This window comes from Phasianus colchicus, chromosome 1 (assembly GCF_987193195.1).
Source record: "Phasianus colchicus chromosome 1, bPhaCol1.hap1.1, whole genome shotgun sequence".
NCBI classification, from domain to species: Eukaryota; Metazoa; Chordata; class Aves; order Galliformes; family Phasianidae; genus Phasianus; species Phasianus colchicus.
Genome location: NC_143436.1, coordinates 116,374,494 through 116,392,730, shown reverse-complemented (window position 1 = coordinate 116,392,730; position 18,237 = coordinate 116,374,494). Strand labels below are relative to the sequence as shown.

At 33.7% G+C, this 18,237-nt stretch overlaps 1 protein-coding gene across 12 annotated transcripts in view; it reads right to left on the bottom strand.

Moving 5' to 3' along the window:
• Positions 1-18,237, bottom strand: part of DMD (dystrophin) — a 1,153,352-nt gene that overhangs the window by 715,847 nt on the left and 419,268 nt on the right. For 11 of the 12 annotated variants that reach the window (XM_090124041.1, XM_031599265.2, XM_090124061.1 and 8 more), the window contains exon 8: positions 9,025-9,203. In XM_090124041.1, coding sequence (XP_089980167.1) covers positions 9,025-9,203 — 179 coding nt within the window. Of the gene's footprint in view, positions 1-7,984; positions 8,108-9,024; positions 9,204-18,237 lie in introns of all 12 variants that reach the window. The other variant, XM_090124095.1, reaches the window with a different exon arrangement.

The window sequence follows — 18,237 nt, the reverse complement described above, 5'->3', positions numbered from 1 at the left end:
CAATCCCAAACATGAATACAGGCTGGCCAGAGAAGGAATTGAGTGCAACCCTGTTCAGAAGAACTTGGAGTTTCTGGTGGATGAAAAGTTTGATGCTAGCCTAGAGCATGCACTTGCAGCCCAGAAACTCAGCTGGTTCTAAGGCTGCATAAAAAGAAATGCAACCAGCAGGTCAGTGGAAGTTCTTCTCACCCTCTACTCCAGAGGCGTCACCTATAATATTGAACACAGGTGTTAGGCCCCCAGCATAAGGACACGGACCTGGTAGAGTGAGTCCAGAGGAGAGACAAGATGTTCAGAGTACTGGAGCACTATTCCTATGAAGACAGGCTTTGAGAATTGGGGTGGTTCAGGATGGAGAAGAGAAAACTCCAGGGAGAAATTCTAGAGACCTTCCAGGACATGAAGGAGATGTACAGAAAAGATTAGGAATGACTCTTTATCAGGGAGTGTAACAGAAGGACAAAGAGTAACAACAGATTTGAACTAAAAGAGGATAGACTTGGATTAGAAATTAGGAATAAATTCTTCCCTCTGGGATTGGTAAAGCACTGGAAGATGTTGCCAAGAGAAGCTGAGGATACACTATCCTGGAAGTGTTCCAGGCCAGATTGGATGGGGCACTGAGCAGGTCAGTATAGTGGAGGTTAGATGGAGGAAATTGGAAAGTATATAGAAGATTTAGTTGAAAACAGAAACATTTTCAAATCTGTGAGCCACATATGCAGTGGAGCCAAGCATTGCTTATTATGGGCGACCAAAGGTGGCTTTAAAAGTAAGTCTGCTATGCCTCAGAGTTCATTTTTCAGATTTTGCAATTGTTATAGACTTCCAAGGAATTTTAAAATAATTATAAGATTTACAAATCGTGTAAATAGTTCTTAAACAGGTGAGGACACTGGGCAATTTTCATTAACAAATGGGACTGCTAATGTTGAACTTATTTTTTTCTCCATGAAGTACATCGTCTCTCAGTAAATCTCACAAAAAAAAATACTTGTCCCGTAAGAGCTTCTGGTCAAAAAAGAAAGCACCACAATTAACGTCTAGAGAAGTTGCAGAAAGTCAAATCAAATGAATTAGCTCACAAATCTAAACTCAAATTCATTAAATTCGCCAAATGGTAACAGAATCACATCTTCCATCTTCAGAAGATGAATGAATTTGCTGAATGACAGCATAAAAGTTACATTAAAGGAAGAAATAAATGGTTTCAAGATATATGTGTGTGTGTGCGCACGCGCGTGCATTCATCTATAGATATCTGAGAAAGCATTGACTATCATGCCAGTATACTTCTGTATATCACAGTATAATCCTTAACCTCAAAAAAAATTCAAGTTACTGAATGCATCATCACAGAGGAACATAAAGAGCTAGAAGTCACAAAATATAATGGCTGGAAGATGAAATAATCTGCAAACAGAAAATTTTAGCACACTTTCTTTGCAAACTGCAAGGATATGAATCTCAATTGACCAATAATTTGCACTGCATTTAGCTCTATTTTCTATGAGTTTTAACCAGCAAAAGCAATAAATTACAAAATATAATTTGCAAATATAAATTGCAAAACTTAAGTCAATCATTACCTCAAATATTTTTCAATATATTTTATTCATAGAAATTAATTCTGCTGTTATTTTGGGCTACTAAGCCATGATAATTCTCTTCAGGATCTTCATTAAAGATGATTTAGTCTTCAGAATAAGAATATTTAACTCAAAAAATCTTTTTAGATATTTGCACAGTACAGTACTAAAAAGCTTCAATAGCAAGAGCAATTAACCAAAAAATGATACATCTATAACATGACTCTTTTAAGAAATATTTGGGACAAGAGCCAATTAGTGGACATGCTAATTAGTTTCTCTGAAGTTGAGGATAGAGGCTTGGAGATTTTAGAGTATTAAAAATTATGTTATCACAGTTGGGAGACTTTATTTAAAAAGTTGGTTTTGCAAAGTCATCTAAAATCTTGAACAGTCAAATTGCCTTGAATAGGCTGAATACTCTGTTCATGGCCCTTATGTGCTTTACCCTCATTAGACTTAAACTCTTCCTAAATGCAATTTCACTTATATTAAACTTAAAGAGGTTTTCCATTTTCAACAGAAATCATGTCAGAGATATATTCTCAATTTAAAATTACAAGCTAACAAAAAAGCTGTTGCATAAGTGGCTTAAGTAATTTAATATTTCTTACAAATTCTGTAGTACGGCCGCCTTACTTGTCTTAACATGTTCTGAATGGTAAATCTAAAGCTGAAAATAAGATAAAATGATAGCTGTTCACCTCACAATAAGTTTTTTTTTTCCTCCTCTGAATGTACAGCCTCACATTTTTTAGTTCAGTAATCATACCAAAATTATTACCAATAATTTTAACAGATAATAAAACCAGGAACATTCAAGTATTTCTAGACATATGAAAACCACATAAAAATACTGCTAAACATTTACAAAGACAAGCATCCAGATGAAAGAACAGGATAAAAATCCACTTAGTACAGCTAACTATTAAGATACCATAGAATCATAGATTTATTTGAGTTGGAAGGGACCCTTAAAGGCTATCTAGTCCAATTCTACTGCAATGAACAGGGATGCCTACAGCTACAGCCCTGTGCTCAGAGCCCCATCCAGCCTGACCCTGAAGGTTTCCAAGGACAGATCTTCAAACATCCATCTGTGACTCAAAAAATTTCGGAGCCGCAGACCAGTAAGTAAAAACATGTAATCAGTCTTACTTATTTTCTTGTTTCTATGTATCCATTGATGGTCTTTCTGAGAACAGGATACAATGCTGAAATATATATATATATATCTTTGTTCTGAATACTCAAAACTATTTTGTTGCCATATAGACCTATTATGGAGGCTGTCAAACTTAACTGGAGGTGTATGAAAGCAGAAACGTAGGACAGCTTCATGCTATACTTTAGATATTTGTAAGAGATCCTGAAAAAATGAAGAATTAAACATGCTTAGATTACTATCAGTTATTTTTTTCTGAAGCTATTTATTAACAGACTTCACCTCCCACATCTTCCAATTATATTCTGTCACATTTGTTTTCCTCTCAGAGTAAAGAGAAAAAAAAAAAAAGTGCATTATTTTATAATTGAAACAGAATTTCATCACAGCAATTTCAGTTAGTCACTGTAATAAAATGCTGCACAGTAAATTTACATTTGAAAACTAGTATTTCGGGATAGCAGAAGCACCTTAATTAGCACTCAAATAATCTATATTTTATAGTTCAAGGGTTTTTTTGTTTGTTTGTTTGTTTTTTCCAGCTATACGTATTTGCACATGCATTTTTGTGCCAAAATAACCTGAATACTGACCTATTGAAAAAGTACTGTCTCATAATTGCTAGTTAGGTGATAAAATGTTTCCCCTGTGTGTGTGTATGTATATGCATATTTAAATATATATATGTAGCAAAATTAATTAATACATTTAATTAATATTCAGAATATATGTGTCCTGTTTTCTTCCTAAGTGGTGTTTACACTAAGTCAAGGACTTGTCTATTTCTCAAATTGTCCTGATAGCAAGGAGCTGGGGGCACACCAGGGATCAGGGGTCAGGGACAGAACCAGGACAACTAGATCAAACTGATCAGCTCCTGTATCACATGGTGTTGTGGTGAACAAAAAAACTGGGAAGAGATGGCTGAGGAGGGGGTTGCTACTAAAGGACTGCTTGGGCATTGGTTGGCAGGTGGTGAACAATTGCACTAAGCATCCATTTGTTTTGAATATTATTTTATCAATATTATTTTCCCTTCTTCTTCTGTTCTATTACATTACTTTTATATCAGCCCACAGGTTTTACCCTTTGTCCTATTCTCTGCCCCATCCCACCAGGGACGAGTGAGCAAAATGGTGTGTGGTGCTGAAGTGCTGACCAGGTTAAGTGACAATATTTTACATGTGTAGCATATTTAGAAGACTTATAGAATTCTGTTATTTACTTGCTGGTAGATACAACCTACATTCCCTTGTTATTGTGAGACAATGAAACAGAGGGTTTCCAAAACAGTTATGTACAAATTAGTTATAGACCATTATTCTCACATACGATTATGTTTGCAGTTCATATAAAATTATACTTTAGTATAATAGGCAGAGTGTTTAGTATATAGGCAGAGTGTTACAGAAAGGATGTACAGTTCTCTGTTCAAAAATACTAATAATATAGTCAGATAATGATTTACGCAATCTTGCTATGTTTCTAACTGTAAGAAAAAAAATAATTCCAATCAAGTATCCCTTTTGTCCTTTGATATTACAAACCATGTGGAGGTGAATCAATCAGATTTATTAGATCAAACCATTAGGAATCTCATGGCAAAGACTGCCAAAAGAACTGTGAGAAAGTAAACTCAGCTTCAGTTTCTAATGCGGTTCTAGAAACCTTCCAAGTTATCTACTGTATTAATGAATGGATAGAGAAAGTAAAGTACAGTATCTCTGTAAAGTACATAGGACAAACCAGAGAACATATGGAAAAATATTTTATTATACTTCAGTAGAACAGAAGTAATGACTGCAGGGTTAGAAATTTCCCACAACTGAACGCTACACTGAGGTCTGAGGTGAAGCCTCTGATTCCTAAGTCTCAAAGGAAATCATTAAGTGCTGGGCAATACTGTCCACACTGGCCCCACTGAATACCAGAATATTTAAATTCAAATCTACTGATGTTTATCAGTCTAAGTGCTAAAAATAATCCTACACATTAACACTGTACTTCAAATATCAGAGAAAGAAGAAATATTAACTTCTGTCAGAAGAATAAAAATCTACAAGGTATCAAAATATAATGGGTTCAATCTTCCTTAATCTAAGGAATCCAAGGTGGGCAGAATCATATTTGGCTTTTAAAACAATCTTGACAAAAGTGTTATTAACACTGGCACCAATCTCCATAGACAGATTTATTTATTTTTATCCCAAATTCATAAAATTTTAAACATTATTTTTTTCAAGATATAAAAATCATTTTCTAGGTACTTCAACGTTAGATTTTTTTTCCCCTTTGTACTTGAACTCTTTTAAGACAGTATCATTTACATGCTATGGAGTTCAGGCAGAGGAGAGCAAGTAAGAAAGCAGTGAGATGAGAGTTTTGCCTGGGATCAATATTTGAAATTGCCCAGACAAAAGATTTTCTGAAAGAATAGAAAGGAAAAGTACTGTTCTTCTTGGCCAGGTGTTCAATGAAATCAAGTGATGTCGCATATAAAAGTTTCTTATAAACAAAACAAAACTTGAAAGGGAATTTTAAATTGATATTTTGATATTTGGTATTTTGATATTTTTGACTCTTTTTCTTGCCATTAGCAGAACTACTAGCCATGTTTAGTAACAACTTTTTAAAAGGCTTAACTTCAACTAGAAGTGGCCAAACAGAGACCACTAAATAAGATGGCAGTGAGTGGTTGGCTGAAAATATTTTCTTTGAATCTGAGAAGCATCAGCCACAGTTAAGCAAAATTAGACTTCTCTGGCCAAAATTTGTGTAACTAAAATAGTAGGCCTTACAGAGAAGTATGTTTCTAAGCGACTAATTATTAGCTCAAAGGATGGATTTTGATGCAACTGCATGCATGTTGTGAACTTTCACAACACATCAGTATTAGTAGGAAGTGTGAAGAGGAGCAATAAGGGGAAAGGAAAGCAAATGGAAATGTGACACAGAAGTGATAAGGGTCATAAGACAAGAGATGTTTACAGATGATGCTGTAACAGGATGCTGATATAACAGCCCATGTTGGGCTCTAAGCATGCAGAAATTTAAAACACCAAGAACACACAATACTTTAGTGTGATTGATTTCAAACATCTGGTGCTGCTACTTGCAACAACTGAAGTAGAGAAACTTTCACAAAGAATGTAAGAAAGGATTCTATTCTTTCCTAGAATAGAAAGGGATTTTTTTGAGCTGTTTTTCTCCAATAGCCTTAAAATTTCAGTGAAGGCAGCTACTAAGAAGCAGAGACATTGAAGGGGTGCTCTACTTGAGTTATGAAATTTTCTACTTGCATTAAATGTTGATTCTACTTTATACTGAAGAAATAATGAGCTTCTACAGAAATAAATTTGCTTGCCCTACAGAAATAAATTTGACTGGAAATTGTATAGGCATTTGCAAAATCAATAAGGGTATCCCAAAATCATAATACAGCTGAAGTATAATGAAGTAAAGAAAATTGGAAGGGAAAACTGAACTTAGTTAAAATATATGAGATTATTAAGGTATATAAGCTTCAGATACTGAGAGCAAAAATTATCAACTACTCTTCTACCAGGATTATAAACTTCCTGTAAAATAGATGGCTGCTGTTCTTCAATCTATACATAGCTAGAGACAAAAAAAAAAAAAAGAAAGTCATTACCACTGATTAAGAATTGTATAAACTGAAATGGCATATTAATTGGTACTACTTGTAATACAACTTTATTTTTTTATGATAATGATAGTCAGGTGTTTTTCCAGCTAGGATTTTAAAACAAATTCTTTGTTAATACTTGTTTACCCTCCAGCATAATATGGCCCAGTTCTGGTTAGGTCTTCAGATTCTGTCAAATTGGCAGAATTTAAATGCTGTAATAATAGCTTTGGCAGAAATATAACAGACAATACCTCCAAGCTCAGAAAAAAGGAAATCTGAGAACTGTGATGAAAGGTGAGGACTAAGTGATAAACAAAATGTCTTAATAGATCTTAGTAGTTTTTGAAGCATTGACTTCAGTTACATGAGCTTGTATATTACATTTGAGGAGTTGGAATGTTGACAAAAAATAAGTTAAAACAAAATTGGCTGAAGGAAAAAAAAGAAAAACAAAAAAAACACCCTATTATGACTTCTCTTTCTTCTGAGTTACCAGTTTAGTACCTAAACACAAGAAATCAATCATATCAACTTTAAACATCTTATTTAAATAAACGCCATTTTCAATCACCATTGCAAGACATTCAATGTTAGTATAATGAAGCAGGGCTCATGCAGATGTGCACAGTTTTATTTTCCTGGAATACTTAGAGGAAGTTATCCAGTAAAATATCTGTCACTTGAAGAGTAGATTCAGAAGCAGTGTTTAAAATTAAAATGTAAATTTGAAATATATATTTTAGAGGTTAAACAGCATACTCACACTGCAGTGTCAAATAAATGCAGATTTTTTTTTTTTTTTTTTTTCTTATTTCCACAATGATGAAACTAAAGCACAATATTTGGCTCTCACATTTGTCAAAAGTTATACAAATCTAAATACTGTAAATTTTATGGTGAGAACTAGTTGAAACAAATAAGATTAAACTACTTAAGCTAAGTAAGAATAAAAGTAAGTAAATAAAAACAACACGAATATCCAAGAATCCCTACCTGAAATGTTGATGTGGTGCCATTTTTGATTAAAATGATCAGCTGTTATCAATTCAAAATACAGGACATATAAACATTTTTTTTTTCTTTTTCTTTTTCCAACTATAGTAATCTTTTGAAAAATGTGAATTTCTTTAAAAATATATGAGAGCTGGGAAATAACAGAAAATCAGTGGTTCTGGCTTTTTTTTAATAATCCAATGTGAGACACAAGTTTAATAACAATGAGATGCCAAATACGTGTGTTTGGTTTGTTCTTTTAGTACTCTTTAAAGTCAACATACATACTATTTACAAAAATGACTAAAGGAAAAAGATTAGAATTCTAAAACAGCTTCAGTGTTTGTATTTTCTTCATCCCTAGCAATCAGCATAACATCTCTTGCCAGCCATGCTGAAATTTACCAAAAAAGAGTAAACACTAGACAGATGCTAAAAAACAAACAAACAAACAAAAAAAAAACAACTGAGCAAAGTGGCTCATCAAGATCAGATATAAGCAAAATGCACAAGCTTTCACTCCAGCCACAAGCTTAACAGAACAAATGTAAAAATAATTTAAAAAAAAAAGCAATATTGACAGACCTGTGGAGGAACCTGCCTCCTTTTTTGGTCAGGGGGTATGACATACGCAGTTTGTGCATATGCATAACTTTTGAACCGTGGTTTAGGAGAAGGTGAAGGTCTCTGGGGTATATTGACTGTGATCTATGAAGAAGAAATCAGAGGTGGAAAGAACAGCTATATGGATATGAACATATTTTAGAAGTAAAGCAATGATTTTAAAAGTAAACACAGAAAGGGTATAAGCAGTTAGATCTATCAAGGACAGTGTTAATATTTTGCTGTTAAAACTGGGATAGTATTAAACCTGAAAACTCTCCTCAAATGATAGAAAATTTCAGGACTCAATGCAAGCAGAATACCAATACAAATTGAAAATTCTCTATAAATAACTGGGAAAAGCTAAAACAAAAACAAAAACAAAAACACAACAACAACAACAAACATTTGATCTTCTAGCAAATCCTGAATAAACAAAGCTAATACTCATTTGCTTGTACTGAGCATCCCAAAAAGTAGAGATTAAATTCAGAACAAGTACACCAGGCCTAAAATCCACTTTCAACTGATGATTTCAGTCACAAGCATAACTGGAATAGGTAGAATAATTAACTCCAGGGATTACTTGAGCTTTCTGAGCAGCCAACTGTGAGCTGAGAACAAATAGTCTTAAAATGCAAGTCAGTATAAAAGAAATGCTAAAAGAAAAAAAAAGTAATTAAAAATGTTTCATGAATGTGGAAAAATGGCAACAGCTGTAAAAGGCAAAATAGGCTCCAACATATCTGTGTTTAGAATGTAAAACTTTCCCCAGGTTTTGTGTTCTTTCTCCTAGCATACTTCGACAGCCAAAATATCTAGTGCTGTAAAAGGGAACTGCAAAGCCTATAGTTCTTCAGAAGTTACTTTAAACAGCCAAGTACAAGGTGGAAAACAGTACAAAAGTACTGAAAGAGACTTCTTTACTTTCAATTGGCAACTAATATCAAACTTCTGGGGCAAGTAAGGGAAATTACTTTAAAGAAGCACGATGAAAGCAGAAAAGAACAATGACAACTCACCTCTTGTGAAAAATGCTGTTGATGTACTTGTGTGTGCTCTTCTCTAGTGACCCTTGAGTGCCGTGGCAGCATTTCCACCTCCCTGATGGCCTCCATAGTGACTTGCTGTGGCAGAACTTGGAAGAGGGAAGTCACGTACATTAAGATGGACTTCTTATCTGGACAGGCAGTTGCAACATCTGAAAGGCAAATTAACATGCATCATTTCAGTTTCCATTTTAGACAGCGTGCATGAGAAAATAGCTAATCAACTTCATAAAAAGTTTATAGCCTAATGAGTGATCTATTGTCCATGTGAGTTCCCTAGAGACTAATTAGAACCTCACAATTAGTTCCAAAACTGCCAACCAAACTTGCATACCAATAAGAAAAAGCCAAAGTTTAAAATGGTAATTCTGTTTTCTCATTCAACATGAACTTTCCTCCTACATTCCTTTAGTAAAAATGCACATGGTATGCAATTTGACAGCATGATCCTCATTAAGCAGGACTAGATATAGGAAAAGCTACATTTTCTTGCACTATATAAATACCGCAGGAAAAAAAAAAAAAAAAAGAAAGAATCACGTTTTCAGAGTCATGTTTCATACATTTTTTTAATATTATTTAATCATTGAAAGCAACAGTTGCATAGGAGGAAAATCATCCTGTGAATAAGTTCACCCAAAACAACAATTCCAACCTCTAAAATAACAACATGATTTATATTTCTAAGGAACATGGAATTTGGGCATTTTAATGTACATATATCATTAAAAGAGTTTCACCTTGACTCAACATTTAAGCTCCCACTCTTTGTCTAGAAAATCAAAGTGTAAAAACACTGGTGGACATGAAATTTAGCATTAAGTCCATACACATTTCATATAAGACCTAGCAGAAACCAGGAGCTCTGAGTTTTTACTGTCCATGTTGCCCAGAAAGGTTGTGGAGTCTCATCCTTGGAAATCTTCAAAAGCTGCTGGGACTTGGGCCTGGACAACTTACTCTGGGTATCCCTTCAAATGCGCCTTCCAACCTAAATCATTATGTGATTTTGTTAAATCAATCGTGGCTTAAAGCTTTTAGTAAAGGAAAAAATTACACAGTTGTTAATATACTCTGGCAGACTCAGTAATGCTAGAAGGTGGCATTTTATCCTCCTTTTTGAGAGAACAGAATGTTTTCCATAAATTTGGAAACTGAGACAAAATATGTGGCTCAACAGATATGTCCTATCAATGCTTTTAGTTTGAATTTCTGTCTTACCTCCATACCTTTGCTTAATAAATCATAAAAGAGAGTGAAAAATTTAATTCTACACAAACAACTTGAAGAAAACAGCCTCAGATCCCTCCCCACCCCTTTCCACATGCACCCCATGTATTATCTCAGTATTATCACAGTACATACAATTTGCTCGTTTAAAAATGTGCATACTTATCCAAATGAAATCACTATAGCTTTCTGTCTTCACATGCTTCACTAGAAATATTCTATTATCATCACCATCTTGTCTTCTCATTAATATTTTAAACAAACAACATTTATTTCTCCTAGGTGTCTCCTCATAATTGATGTTTACATGAATATCCATGTCTTTATAAATACATGGATGTAGTCCGAAAGAGAATAAGCATTTATGCCAGTGATTTTTCCCTTTGTTGCTCATTATTTTCCTTTTTAAAGTGTTTTGGTAACCAAATAATAAATATCTTATAAAAAGAAACCTTAAATTATAAATACATTGCATTTATCTACACAATACCTCACAAAACAAATAAATCAAATATCCTATAAACAATAACTTACATGCCAAAAACTGTTCACCCATTCTATCTGACAGATAAAAAGCAGCTGTCAGATTCCAGGTAAACAGGAAAAAAAAATAAATAATAATAATAATAATAATCACAACAAATAGATAAACAACCATTGGTGCAAATTACGGAATTTCAATCTTAAATTTTTCTTTGCAGGCTCTTGAATTATCAGAGCTGGAAAGATTTCTGTTATCCTGCATTACGCCTTTGCCTTCATATTTTCTGTTTCCTATTCTAACATATTCTTTTCACCACCTGTTAGACTGACTCATATTTGAAGTCCTAGCAGCCAGACAGAGAAAAAAATTAAGTTTACACACTTTCTTGCAAGGAATTTCACCAGTTCTTCCAAAATATGTCTGCTCTCATCTGTGGAGGCAAAATCTATCAGGCTATCCTATACCCTCTAAAAATATTCTCCAATAAAAGTCATCTTCTCTAAAATAAATTAACCAAAGTATGTTAAACTATGCTAATAAGCAGATACTAATTTAGAGAGAAAAACTAAAAACAAGGTAATAAAAGAATCATCATTATTTTCAAAAACAAGGCATCTTTTCCAAATCCAATTCAGAAACATCACTTCCTTTATATTTCCATACATTTTCTTGATAGCAATCATCCAAGATAGAAATTGAAAGAACTTGAAGTAATAGAAGCAAATTAGACTACAAGTCAAAAGAGAGTTTAAGATAGGAAATTTTATAACCTTAATACAAATTATACTGTTAATATGTTCAACAAACAAGAATCTTAAATAGTTTGGAGAGCTCTGGAAAAGATTTCAGCTCCTTAACAAGAGAGTAATACAGCAGTATAGGAAAAATATCCAGCATGATTTTCTCAGTTGCTACTGGGAGGAATCTTCTATTGTTGAAAACTTAATGCTTGCAGATTAATATTATTGAGAACAGTGAGCTTATAGTAGTATAATTATGATATATCACATGAAGTCTCATGGCTCAGAGAACATTTCTGATGTCCTGCAACCCTCGGGCTCAACTGGCCCATGAACTGTTGCTTTATGTTCTTTGCTGCAGAATATGCTTACTTCCTCAGATACAGAGCAAGGCCCTGACTTCACATGCTTTTCTTGAAGAAGAATTCTCACTCTCTGACCAGAGATGCTCGAAGACCACCTTCTCCATGGAAGGTCTTCAGTGAGTCTCCTTCTCACTTTCCTCCACATCTGCTAACTACTTGGTTAGACAGTCCATTTGAAAAAGTCAAGGGAAATAAAACAAAACACTCGCTGCTTCCAAAACATAGGCTGAAAGACCTGTCTGGTACTAGGGAGACACCAGAAAAGCTACAACTCCACAATGAATTTTCATTAGTATAACATTCTGCTCATCTGCAGTCACAGCTGCTTGGCTAACAAGTCTCAAAGGAACAGAAGGAATCAGGTTTCACCACAGAGCATTAGAACTGTGAAATAAGCAGCTATCCACTTCTGATTAAGGGCTGCTGCATTTAAAAGGGTATTACAAGTTTTACTCAATGCAATTTGCCCAATAAATTTCAATATATTTTGATTTTTATTAACATTTTTTCTCCATTTTCCAGCAAACATAATTACAAGTCTAAACAACTTGATTTTGCTTAGTTGGCTGTTGAGGATCGGTGACTACAATAAACCTGAAATGTTCTGAAACTAGTCCCTCTCTTGAGGATGTAGTGCTAAAGAAGTAAATACATGCACAGCAAAAAAGTCAAACTGTTCAAAATGGATCGACCAGTCAGTTCATAAGTGGTTTGCCCTTGCCACCTTATGTTCTGTCCGTAAGCAATTCCTTGCCAAAATTTATAGTTCAAGAGGAAAGAATCCCTTTTAAGAGAGAAGTGAAATTGAGGATGATATAAAAGATCTAAAGAAGCTCCTGTACTGCATATATACTGTACACAGCTACCAACAGGAACAAAATCCACCATTTTTAATGCAGTGTTTTATTACGCAAATACAGCCACACAGACTGCAAATTACAAATAGTCATCCAAATACTGCTTCCAATTTTCAGACACATGTCTACTTAAAAGTAATATACCCATCCCTTAGTAATTTGCTTTCTCAAAGCTATAGCCAAATAACTGACATTATTTGTGCACATTCGACTTGCTCTTTGCATCAAACTGGTAACAAAGTAACTTTGAAAGGCAAAAGCTTAAATGTCCACTGCACTGCCAGAAAGTTTTCATTACTGTATATAAACTGCTGATACAATTCATTTACCTTTTGAGAGACAAATTCTGAAACACACTTAACTTTATGCAGTGCTGAGTAGCAGAACAAAACGAGCCATATACATACAACCAATCTTTTGTTCTCAAAACAGATATGTAGGATTTTCAGATAATCGTAACATATGGAATACAGAAAACAATTAACATTTAAAATCTACACACTGCCTGTTAGTATTCGCTGCCAAGATGGCAGTAGCAAAAAGAAAAATAAATTCCAAAAATTTTAGTTTTACTTGCTGTCTCACATGACATTTTGAAAACGGTACTAAAAAAATCCAACATTGCCCTCCCTTCCATACACTTGAGGAGAGTCTCAAGGTTGATTTCAATTTTTGTAGATCATACAGATTTGTTTCCTTAAAAGAAAAAAGAAAGAAAAATAAAAATAAAAAATAAAAAAATAGAGGCTGTTCTTATTCCCTTCTCTCTATCAAAGTTATTTTTCATTTTAAGGCTTATTAACGATACTATCAAAACATTAACATTTATTGGAATTTCTGAAGACAATACTACCATATCAAAATGCAGCTGTTCAGGAAGAATTTAAAAGATGTACAACAGAAGCTAACTGAAGGAGATATCGGATTGTTCAGTTAAGACAAAATCTAATGTAAAATGTTTTTTTCATTATATAAACTCATCACATGAGGGACTGAGTCCTGCAGTGTTTGAACTAACTCTAATGATGGCACCAACCTCAATTGGAGTATCTAAGATAAAGACAAAGGAGAAGCATTTAAAAATGTTGTCCTACTTAACATTAAAATGACAATCAACTGAAAATCGAAAATCAATGCAAAAACCTTTTAGTACTTTTTTCAACGTGAAGGCTGAAGTCACCAATTTTGCTGTGCTGGTCAAGTGAGTCCACTTGGAAACATGTCATGGGGATAGACAAAGTGGTAGCTTTTCAAGTCAACATACACATATTGATGTAATCCATGTAACTGTTTGGGCTAATTAAAAATGCTTTCGAAATAGTAAGTTTAAACTGACATACTGCCAAGCAGCTAAATGGAATACATTTAGGACCTCGAAAGTGCTACCAGCTTCAAAACATTATGAATATCGATTCTCCATTCCAATGCACAGGCACAGAAAGCTCTTGGAATATGCATAATAACAGAAACGACTTGCTCATTTGTCTCATACATATGTACATTTGTAAACCTTTCAGCATCAAAAACAAAAGCGAACTTCTCACACGTTCAAGTGCCTGTGATAATGTCTAACAATGCGAAGATATTTTGAATGACCTTCCTGAAAATGTACATAATTTACAGTGATTGTGTTTTGACTTGGATGAACCCAAATCCGCAGTTGAAATTGTATAAAATTGTGTGAAACAGAACTGGTAATGGTTTTTCTCTGCTGACATCTACTGCTTCCAGTAATACATGTAAGCAGAAAACCTACAGATCCTCAAGAGTTAATCAGTGGCTCTTGCCTTTGCTCTTCAATCACTGACTTCTCCTGAATGTTTTTAAAAACTGACATCATTTTCTGCTCTGTATTTTCTATTAATAAATGGCATGCTAAGTTCAAAATGAAAAATCTTTACAAGCACTCTCAAGGAATAGTTGTAGTCTTGCAGATAGACAAAAACTAAAAACATATGATATACCACATAACTGTAAATAGTGAAATTTGGAAATGGAAATGGTTAATTCTTTAACAAGTTAAAGTGCAGACAACTGTTCAAGAGCAGACAACAGTCACCTTTGCAAAATGAAGCTTACAGTGCATTAGCCAACTTAGGGAAAAAAAATTAACTAAGCATAAAACTGTATTTCAGTCTCTTGCAGAAAAGACAGCTAAAACTTAAACAGGAGTGCTCTACCATGTAATTGTATTCCATTCCAGGGAGGTAGATAACTTATTGTTTCCAATCTTACATAAATTCCAGTGATACAGAAAAGCAATTACAGTATTATCTGGAACAGGACTACGCAAAAGTAGGAATTTTGGAATGCTGTTAAGTGGCCTACATGAATAAGAATGAAGATCACAGTCCATTGTTTTGTAGAATAAAATTCATAGTTTGAAAAAAAAAAAAAAAAAAAGTAACTGATAATGGAAGGTAAAAAATAAATACAGATAATTGAAGCTAGACTAGAACTAGGTTTGAAACTCCCTGAAGAAAATGCCACTAACTTTTCAGCAGAAACTTCCTTAAGAAAGTAGATGTTTCAAACCTTATGATTCAGATGTACAGAATAACTTCAAAATGCTGACTACAGTCATGTTCGGTAGGCTCTATCGAATAAGCTCTTAACAGCTGCATGAAGAATTTTTTTTTTTTTTTTTTTTTTTTCAGAAAATTAATATATTTCTGCTTATCTTTCAAAATTATAAAGACAGGATAGGATTTGGGGGAATAAAGGGTTGTAGAATTCCAGTGTATCTGGTATTAAAACACCTCAGAGGCAGAGAATACCTTAAATCTGCCTGAATGTTCTGACTTGCTGTATAAGTGTAAATGAATCTTGAACTGATAAGCAAGAACTGTCCAGGCTGAATAAACTTAACATTACCTCTCATTTTGAAATCTGCAAAATCAGACTAAGCAGTTACAGTGATCCTTTAGTTTCCTTACACTGTTAAATATATATTCTGTAAAATTAGAACTTTTGGTGCTCTATCTAGCATAAATAGCTTCTTAACAGTAAAATATAAAGATAGAAAAAAATACAGAACTGCAATGCAACAAAATGTTAGCTTGATGAAGTAGGGACAAATCAGTTAATATTTTAACACACATGTAATATATTAAATTTTTTATTAAAGAGAAAATGGTAGGATTTTAGTAGAAGTAAGCATAACAGTCATCAGTTTGCTGGGAAATAAAATGCAATACCCAATTTTATATTAATAAACATTAATTGCTGAAAGCTGCAGTTCACTTACTCAAAACCTTTTATTGCAATTCAGTGAGGTAAGGGAAGGAGGGAGAAAAAGAACTAAAACGCACGCTATTAACCACTGCCTACTGAAGAGAGATGAAAATAAAGAAAGATTAAAAAAATGATCCTGAATAATAGCCAAACTTGGGAATGCTGTACAAAATTGTTAAGAAAAGTACGTACCTAAACAATAATTATGCTATGAATATTTGAGAAACAAACAAACAAACAAAAAATACAGGCCAATGTTTCAAAATATTGTACATTTGTCATTTTTTGAAGTTAAACAGTTAAAAGTAAAGCTTTTCTCCTTAGGCATTTCTGTCTAATCAATCCTTGTCACAGACATGTCATTCAGCTGAAAACTATGGCAATAATATCAAAGACTTAAAAAATATTTCTGCTATAATATTTCATAAAACATTCTGCAGTTCTCTGAAAGCTACACGGTAGCAATTCCATCTGATTCCAGATTATCCATTAAGGACACACTGGGAAGATTTTGCCTAACTGGATTGGCTGTAAACATGCATACAAAGCAAAAAAATGTTGTCATTGTACAACTAGCACCCTATGAAATTTAGGTGCAAGCATGCAACCACCTTGCCTCTTTAATTGCTAAAAAATTACAAGAGCTGAGTCAGTATAATCACTGATTATGTCCCCCCTTAGGGCCCCAAAGACAACTGATTCTGTATGAAATTTAAGAAAAGCAAATAGAAAAATAAACAACAAAATGCCAAAGACAGACTTAATTGGATGTAAATTAAAACTAAGCTGTTCCTATTTTTGTACTGATTAAAAAAAAACCCAACAACGGAAAGTCTGAGAAGTCCTGAAACAGAAGCAGAAGAAGTTCTAACTTGAGGTCAACCTCAGGTGTAAAAATGGTTAAATATATCACACTCCATTAAAAAAAAAAAAAAAAAAAAAAAAAAAAAAAAAAAAAAAGGTTTAAATGTATTGCAAACAATATTACCTCAAATAAAAAATCCAGCTTTTCATTAACATGGGCCAGAACGTTATTTACAGATGTAATGCACATTTGTTATATTTAACAGATCATACATTCACAGGGTATGTAAAAACGGAAAAAGAAAAATCAGATGACCTTTCAATATCTTTCCAAGACATTAGAGAGCATAATTAACTATAAATTCTTATTACACATTGAATATTTGACTTAAAATTTTCCCAGGAATTAATCAGCAAAGATTGATTTGACATGTGTCACTTTTAAATTCAAAGAGTAAGTTCCTTGCTAACTCATACTGGATGTGTTACTCCTGCACCTAAAGGAAGGCCAATCCTTAGATAATATTGGCTCTTACATGCAACACGTGCACAGAATCCAAGTGAGGTCTTGAAAAACTGAAACTGTAACTGGCAAAACTCACAATGCCGTTCTGAGATATTTCAATTATTTTTCAGCTGGAAACATTGGCTCATGTTTCACATAAAGGTAAACTGGTGTGTCGTCATACAGATAGAATGGGAAAATACATATTGCATTTTATTTATTTATTTATTTTAATCACCACCAGATCTTAAATTAGAGCCCTGCTGAGTCTATTAGGCCACATACTGGGATGCTGTTCTGCTCGGGGCACAGTATGCTGCTATCCTCGCTTCACAATCAAGTTGTTAAATACATTCAGGAGAGATACGACTGAACATAACTTCAAGCAACAGCTTAGGTGTCTGTGGCACAGTAATCAGTTTTGAGATAGCTAACTGTTTTGAGATAACCTGTTCTACATTCTATTCTAATCCCTTTTTCATTATTTACATCATTGTTTTTCATACTGAAAAGATTCAGTTAGCATACCTTTGCTTTTCTGTCCTGTACAGTGTTTTCTGTAGAATATCTTACTATGTGTTTTCCACCTTTATCATTTTATAAATAGAACGAGAAAAAGTTTACTTTTTCAAACAGACTCTGGTGAAGTAGTTATCAAAGAGAACATCTGTCCCTAGGTGGGAGCAGATTAGGGGAAAAGGTGCCCATAGGAGAAAATTGTTTCAACAGAACCTGTACAGATTCCAAATAGATTCCTCTTTGAGTGTTTGCCAATGAACCATATGTGAAGTGTCAAGATCATTTCAGGATGCAAATGAATACTGGATTAAAAATATGAATGAAAATGAGAACTTGTTTTGAGGAAGCCAAAGTAAGTGCAATTTTATATTTTGCTGTTGCTAGAGAAGTAGTGAAATAACCAAAGGTAAAGCATGGTATTTTGAAAGCATTAAATACTTTCTTGACT